This window comes from Salvelinus namaycush, chromosome 39, assembly GCF_016432855.1.
Source record: "Salvelinus namaycush isolate Seneca chromosome 39, SaNama_1.0, whole genome shotgun sequence".
NCBI lineage: Eukaryota > Metazoa > Chordata > Actinopteri > Salmoniformes > Salmonidae > Salvelinus > Salvelinus namaycush.
This window is the reverse complement of record NC_052345.1, coordinates 18,288,878-18,297,630: the sequence shown is the minus strand read 5'-3', so window position 1 is coordinate 18,297,630 and position 8,753 is coordinate 18,288,878. Positions and strand designations below refer to the sequence as shown.

The window sequence follows — 8,753 nt, the reverse complement described above, 5'->3', positions numbered from 1 at the left end:
CTTGCTGTATTCACTCACAGATAGAAGTACCAGGGGAAACACTCATCTTGCTGTATTCACTCACAGATAGAAGTACCAGGGGAAACACTCATCTTGCTGTATTCACTCACAGATAGAAGTACCAGGGGAAACACTCATCTTGCTGTATTCACTCACAGATAGAAGTACCAGGGGAAACACTCATCTTGCTGTATTCACTCACAGATAGAAGTACCAGGGGAAACACTCATCTTGCTATATTCACTCACAGATAGAAGTACCAGGGGAAACACTCATCTTGCTGTATTCACTCACAGATAGAAGTACCAGGGGAAACACTCATCTTGCTGTATTCACTCACAGATAGAAGTACCAGGGGAAACACTCATCTTGCTGTATTCACTCACAGATAGAAGTATCAGGGGAAACACTCATCTTGCTGTATTCACTCACAGATAGAAGTACCAGGGGAAACACTCATCTTGCTGTATTCACTCACAGATAGAAGTACCAGGGGAAACACTCATCTTGCTGTATTCACTCACAGATAGAAGTATCAGGGGAAACACTCATCTTGCTGTATTCACTCACAGATAGAAGTATCAGGGGAAACACTCATCTTGCTGTATTCACTCACAGATAGAAGTACCAGGGGAAACACTCATCTTGCTGTATTCACTCACAGATAGAAGTACCAGGGGAAACACTCATCTTGCTGTATTCACTCACAGATAGAAGTATCAGGGGAAACACTCATCTTGCTGTATTCACTCACAGATAGAAGTATCAGGGGAAACACTCATCTTGCTGTATTCACTCACAGATAGAAGTATCAGGGGAAACACTCATCTTGCTGTATTCACTCACAGATAGAAGTATCAGGGGAAACACTCATCTTGCTGTATTCACTCACAGATAGAAGTATCAGGGGAAACACTCATCTTGCTGTAGTCACTCACAGATAGAAGTACCAGGGGAAACACTCATCTTGCTGTATTCACTCACAGATAGAAGTACCAGGGGAAACACTCATCTTGCTGTATTCACTCACAGATAGAAGTACCAGGGGAAACACTCATCTTGCTGTATTCACTCACAGATAGAAGTACCAGGGGAAACACTCATCTTGCTGTATTCACTCACAGATAGAAGTATCAGGGGAAACACTCATCTTGCTGTATTCACTCACAGATAGAAGTATCAGGGGAAACACTCATCTTGCTGTATTCACTCACAGATAGAAGTATCAGGGGAAACACTCATCTTGCTGTATTCACTCACAGATAGAAGTATCAGGGGAAACACTCATCTTGCTGTATTCACTCACAGATAGAAGTATCACTTGTGTGAACACATCAAGGTTGATAAAACATATGGTTGAAGACAGTTCCTGTTCAACTGTAGCCTGCTCTATTGCCATATACTATTTCTAAGGTCATAATACACACAAAAAAAATAGTATTTTGTAGTTATTTGAAAGTGCTTTCTAGATGAGTAAATGCCATTTAACACAATTATATAATGGGCGATTTAGCAAATACGTGTGTCTCAGGGTTCGATTTTTAAGATAAAATGTTCATTTCGTTTTTTTTTTATTGTACAGCCATTAAGTACAGACTAAAATAAACTCAACCTTTATTTTTCAGCTTTCAAAATGTTTCTAAAATGTCATTTTCTAAAGCATTTCATGTCTGGATTTCAACTGTTTTGCACTGTTTTTGTCCTGTCTCACACACATACTTTTGACATTCTTCGATGTATTACACGTGCAAAAGTCTTGACAATGACAAAATATTTAATGCACCAGTTAAAAAGAAAAAGTATAATAAATGGAAACTATATACATATTAGATGTGCATAAGCCATTTGATACTTTTTTTTATACAGAACACAGTCCTTTCTAAGTATTGTGTTATTACCACCAAGACAAGCAAATTACATGATAATAACCTTTTTTCAAAAGTTTGTGTACTTGGTTACCATGGATATGAATAGTGACAGTGGAGCACATGGACGTCATGGAGGGGAATTCCAATTTTGATGCCAGGAAATTATTGAAAAATAAAGGTAAATATGACTTGAGATAATATTTTTATTGTATGTCATTACCAAATTGGCTATAATTACATCAAATTATGTTAGATTTTAGAAATTATATTTTAATTATGTGTATTTGGGGTACATTGTATGCTAGCTGTTCAACTGGAGTTAGCATGCTAGAATCCCTGCTATTTATGACCAAATACTGTGAAAATGTCATTCCCACCGCACCTCATTACCAGCACATAAAGAACTGTAATGGTAAGGACAGAATGTGGTGGTAATGACAAAATGTATTAGCTCATAGTTTTACTTACCATAAGACCTGAAAAGACACAAATTACATATATGATCATGGTTAAGTTGAAATTGAACACTTATTTGCTAAATAAGACCATTGCATGTTGTATTATGTTAGGATGATTGAGTGATTTTGTTGTCTAATTATGTGACTTACTATGGTTATTACTGATTTAAATTATTTGTTTAAATTTGTTCTATAAGATGCCCCCTAAATCAACCAAAGAGAGGACAAGGACACACTATATATACACAAGTATGTGGACATCCCTTGAAATTAGTGGATCGAATTAGTGGATTCGGCTATTTCTGCCACACCCGTTTATTGAAAGGTGTATAAAATCGGGCATAGAGCCATGCAATCTCTATAAACGAACATTGGCAGTAGAATGAACCAAACTGAAGAACTCAGTGACTTTCAACGTGGCACCGTCATAGGATGCCACCTTTCCAACAAGTCAGTTGGTCAAATTTCTGCCCTGCTAGACCTGCCCCGGTCAACTGTAAGTGTTGTTATTGTGAAGTGAAAAAGTCTAAGGGTGCAACTCAATAATTGGACGGTGTTGCTAATGTTTTGTACACTCAGTGCACGGTGGTTGGAGAGTGGAGTGCGCGTTGGTGCGCGCACTGACTGAATAGCATGTCATTGCCACTAGAGGGGGAAAGGAGGGTTACAATCTACAACAACGGAGATGATACCCAACCGCCGATTCCAATTTGAGCCCATTCTCCTTGCAGGAATGGAAAGAGCGCATCCGCGCGGCCTCGATGTTATTTTTACATAGAATACGCGGTGCTTTAATATGAAAAGGAAAGTCACTTCTCGCTGAAGTTTTGGTAAGTGTGATAGAATATTTCTCTGGTCTCAACTATTTTAGCACGTTCACAGTTTTGTTGACTCTCAAAGTTTGAACATATCAATTGAACGGATCAAATAGGCTACTTTATTTAAATAACAAAACGTATTTGAATTAATTTAGTCTGCAAATATGTTTTTCGTATTCAGATCGATTATGATTAAATAAATATGGAAAAGCAACTGGTAACCTAATTTGGATACCTTGGATTTGGGATCACTCTAAAACATTTTGATTCCGTCTGACACGAGGAACACAGCATAGGCCTACCTCGTGCTTTAAAACTCAAGCAAATTAAGGAACAAACGATTGTGTGGTCTTTAAAATGTCAGTGCATCCACATTTGGTTACCTCAACATCTGAGAAATGTTATGTTGCACATCATCGTGTTCTCCCTCCCAACGGATTTATTACATCACTGATGTTAAAATACGGTGCCACTTAAAACGTTGTGCCACTATGTCATTGTAAGATCCCTATGCTAAACCTTCTACACACATTCAAAGGGGGGCAGTGAATGGGAAGCGGTATTAAAATCCAGGCATCATTTTCTTACTACTTTTTTACTGCAAAGTTAGAAAAAGTCATTATGTGTAAATTATGGATGTAGTTATAATTTTAGCATATAGGGCATATCTCCTGGGAAACATACATTACCCTAAAGGTTTAGTTGGTGTTTATGATTGAATTGTTATAATTTTACTGGCATTTTTCCCTTGTGTAGGCAGGCTAGAATGCAAACCAATTGAATTTCACATTTGTTTTTATTAAACCAAAATAACATCGTTGTGATTTGCCTTGCAGTTAACCTTGGTTGAATATGTTAATCCAACATGGGTGAATGTCACAATAACAGCAGCTTCTCCATGACGCAAGACCTGCCGGAGAATTGTCCTGACTCTTTCAATGCCAGCTACGAACTGGACTATGGAGTTCCACGGGAGGAGATACCCGATACAACGCAGGGCTGTGCGTTTTTTGTGGCCACCATTGTCATAGCCATGGTCCTGGTCTGTATCATATTAATCTGTGGCATTGGCAACTGTCTGTTCATTGCCTCTCTGGCGCGCTACAAAAAACTCCGTAACCTCACCAATCTCCTCATTGCTAACTTGGCCGTGTCGGATATTCTGGTGGCTGTAGTGTGCTGTCCGTTTCTGTTGGATTACTATGTGGTGAAGCAGCTGTCATGGGACCATGGGCTTGTCCTGTGCGCCTCAATCAACTATTTACGCACGGTGTCCCTGTATGTGTCCACCAACGCGCTGCTGGCAATCGCAGTGGACAGGTGGGTGAGGCGTTTGTAGGTTCATCCCTCGCAGTCACAGAACATAGCAAACAGTTTATCCATATTCACACAACAGAAAATTAATCCCACTATTACCATTCTGTCAACTAAATCTTCATCTGATATATTTTTTGGGGTCAATTTCAAGTCCATATCTCCTCGTGAACTTTTTATATTTCTCATAAAACCTATAATGTACAGCTATAAACATCTCAGGTGACACATATGTACCTACTTTCCTAGCAACATGTAATAATACAGTATATATGCACTTTGAGCATAAGGAAATATATAAATGCAATCAATTATTATTATTAATAACAACATATCCTATATTGTACTTATGGGCACTTTCCAAGCAATGCAGAGAGATGGAAAACAGAGAAATACTAGAAAAGTAAAACATGTAATAATAAATACACAATGAGTAACGATAACCTGGCTATATGGGTACCAGTACCGAGTCGATGTGCAGGGGTACGAGGTAATTGAGGTAGATAAAGTGCATTCGGGAAGTATTCAGACCCCTTGACTTTTTCCACATTTTGTTACGTTACAGCCTTATTCTAAAATGTATTAAAAAAATGTTTTCCCTCATCAATCTACACACAATACCCCATAATGAAAAAGCGAAAATAGTTTTTTTTACATTTTTGCAAAGGTATAAAACATTTATGAAATATCACATTTACATGAGTATTCAGAACCTTTACTCAGTACCTTGTTGAAGCACATGTGGCAGGGATTACAGCCTCGAGTCTTCTTGGGTATAACTCTACAAGCTTGGCAAACCTGTATTTGGGGAGTTTCTCACATTATTTTCTGCAGATCCTCTCAAGCTCTGTCAAGTTGGATGGGGAGCGTCGCTGCATAGCTATTTTCAGGTCTCCAGAGATGTTTGATCGTGTTCAAGACCAGGCTCTGGCTGGGCCACTCAAGGACAATCAAAGACTTGTCTCGAAGCCACTCCTGCATTATCTTGGCTGTGTGCTTAGGGTCATTGTCCTGTTGGAAGGTGAACCTTCGCCCCAGTCTGAGGTCCTGAGTGCTCTGGAGTAGGTTTCCATCAAGGATCTCTCTGTACTTTGCTCCGTTCCTCTTTCCCTCGATCATGACTAGTCTCCCAGTCCCTGCCGCTGAAAAACATCCCCACAGCATGATGCTGCCACCCCTGTGCTTCACCGTAAGGATGGTGCCAGGTTTCCTCCAGATGTGAAGCTTGGCATTCAGGCCAAAGAGTTCATTCTTGGTTTCATCAGACCAGAGAATCTTTTTCTCATGGTCTGAGAGTCTTTAGGCCTGATTGGTGGATTGCTGCAGAGATGGTTGTCCTTCTGGAAGGTTCTCCTATCTCCACAGAGGAACTCTGGAGCTCTGTCAGAGTGACCATCGGGTTCTTGGTCACCTCCCTGACCAAGGCCCTTCTCCCCGATTGCTCAGTTTGACTGGGCAGCCAGCTCTAGAAAGAGTCTTGGTGGTTCCAAACTTCTTCCATTTAAGAATGATGGAGGCCACTGTGTTCTTGAGGACCTTCAATGCTGCAGACATTTTTTGGTACCCTTCCCTAGATCTGTGCCTCGACACAATCCTGTCTCGGACATCATGGCTTGGTTTTTGCTCTGACATGCACTGTCAACTGTGGGACCTTACTGTATATGGACGTGTGTGCCTTTCCAAATCATGACATGTGCGTGCCTTTCCAAATTTGAATTTACCACAGGTGGACTCCAATCAAGTTGTAGAAACATCTCAAGGATGATCAATGGAAACAGGATGCACCTGAGCTCAATTTCAAGTCTCATAGCAAAGGGTCTGAATACTTATGTAAATAGGTTAGTTCTGTTTTTATCTTTAATAAATTAGCAAACATTTCTAAAAACTTGTTTTCGCTTTGTCATTATGGGGTATTGTGTGTAGATTGATGAGGGAAACAATTGATTTAATCCATTTTAGAATAACAAAATGTGGAAAAGGGGAAGGGGTCTGAATCCTTTCCTCATGCACTGTATGTACATATAACTAGGAATAAAGTGACAGATAATAAACGGTAGAATCAGCGTATGTGATGAGTCAAAAAGGTTAGTGCAAAAAAAGGTCAATGCAGATAACCAAATAGCTAGCAGGCCTAACTATTTAACTATTTAGCAGTCTTCTGGCTTGGGGGAAGAAGCTGTTCTGGGTCCTGTTACTGCTCACGATACATGCCAGCAAACATAGACTGAAAACCTTTGAACATGAGTGTGACAGTTAATCTGCTTTCATCACATCAATTTACCTATTTTCATTTCACTCTAAACAAGACCAAAAGCCAGTTGAAACAAAGTTTTCAAAGTGCCATCATTCTGTTAATTTCCCTCCAAAATAATGAAGTCAAATTAATCATGACCAAAAAAAGGTTCCACAAACTTAACCTAGATAAGAAAATCACCTTACTGTCATCACAGAATGCACATTTAATGCATGAATAGGAATATACATCGTTATCCAGAGTAACTAAGATATGATATAGCAAAGTATTTGTTTTATAACAATGACAGATAGCCATGTTCTGTGGTAACATAACATTCCCAGTGAAGTAAGAGCAATTGAGCAACACCAATGGGTTGCCCACCGAAAATCCATCACCTTCTTTAAGTTAGTCCTATCACACTGCCCTTTTAGGATCATATGGGAGGAAGTTACTTGGACAAGGCTACGTGCTCCCATAAATCATTGCTGACATGCCCAACTATGTAAAAATAGCTATTTATGAAGATGGATAATCTCCCATCATCTCAAAATGCTAAAGCACTTCCAAATTCCCCATTATTGCTATGTGCAGAGTTTGCTAGGAAGCCAAGAGACGGTAAGCTCCATAATATAACTTCAGGTTCTAGATATTAATAATTTACCCTAGTTTACAGTCCAAACAATTAAATTCTTCTACATTGTGACAGATTTTCCAAGATCGTCCGAGAACATCCAAGATCATTCAATATCCTCAGAGAGATCACTTGGTCTTTCCAACTCCCTGGCATATAAAGCTTGACATAAAACACCTTGACACTCATAACTCAAACCATCCAACTGGTTTCTTTGCATTGCCTGTCTTTTCCTTGTGTTCCTAGGTACATGGCCATCGTCCACCCTATGAAGCCTCGCATGAAGTACCAGACGGCCTACAGCCTGATCCTGGGCGTCTGGATCGTACCCATCGTCATCTCCGTCCCCTCTGCCTACTTTGCGTCCGAGACCACATACCCGCGCATCTCCAGTCAGAGCCACAAGACCTTCTGCGCCCAGATCTGGCCTGTGGACCACCAGCTCTACTACCGCTCCTACTTCCTCTTCATCTTCGCCCTGCAGTTCGCCGGGCCCGTGGCCATCATGGCCGTGTGCTACGCCAGGATCTTGCGGGAGCTGTGGTTCAAGAGCGTGCCCGGCTTCCAGACAGAGCAGATCCGGAAGCGGCTGCACAAACGGCGGAGGATGGTGGTGGTGCTGATTTTGGTGCTGGCTGCCTACGTGCTCTGCTGGGCACCGTACTACGGCTTCACACTGGTACGGGACTTCCACCCCATCCTGATCTCCAGGGACAGGAACTCCCTGGTGGCCTTTTACATTATCGAGTGCGTCGCCATGAGCAACGGGGTCATCAACACGCTGTGTTTCGTGAGCGTCCGCAACAACGCCAAGTGCATGCGGACAGTGACCAGGCTGCGCTGGAAGTCTGTCAAATGTGCAGCGGGAAAGACGGTGGATGAGCACACCTCGTCTTTGCGCGTGACAGAGGATGTTGACTGCACACGGCTGAGATAGAGACGATCATCTCAGGATTGGGCCTCTATCGAAAGGTAGAACCAGCAGTAGACTAAGTGGATTCTGGGAGGTTGCACACTTTTCCTGTTTTTTAAGATCCAAAAGAGTGAGATATAAGATTGAGTCAAGGGAACGGTTTGGCGTTGGACAAGAGGTCCAGACTGCTTGACACAGAGTAGTGCTGCATGATAATGGCAAAAAAAATCGGATAAAACAGTGATTTTTCTGACCAAATATTGCGATTTGACTTGCGATATACAGTAGATCAAAACACTTGGTGAATTATATAAATCAAATAAAATGATTTATATTAAGAAGCAAAGTGGAAAGCAGCATTGTTCTTATGCTTTGACTGCATTTGACCTAACAGAACAGCATGCAACCTTAGAGTGAATCTAACAGCGAGGAGGAAGAACTGCACTGTTCGAGTAACAGGGGTTAGGGCTTTGTATGTGGGAAGAATTTTGATGTGAATTGTATTAATTGTGCAG

The 8,753-nt window shown here is 41.0% G+C and overlaps 1 protein-coding gene across 1 annotated transcript; it reads left to right on the top strand.

Moving 5' to 3' along the window:
- Positions 1-4,009: 4,009 nt before the first annotated feature.
- On the top strand, positions 4,010-8,262 carry LOC120032735 (prokineticin receptor 1-like). The gene is made up of 2 exons (XM_038978924.1): positions 4,010-4,464; positions 7,572-8,262. The coding sequence occupies exons 1-2, from the start codon at positions 4,010-4,012 to the stop codon at positions 8,260-8,262; spliced, it is 1,146 nt and encodes a 381-aa protein (XP_038834852.1).
- The last annotated feature ends 491 nt before the right edge of the window (positions 8,263-8,753 follow it).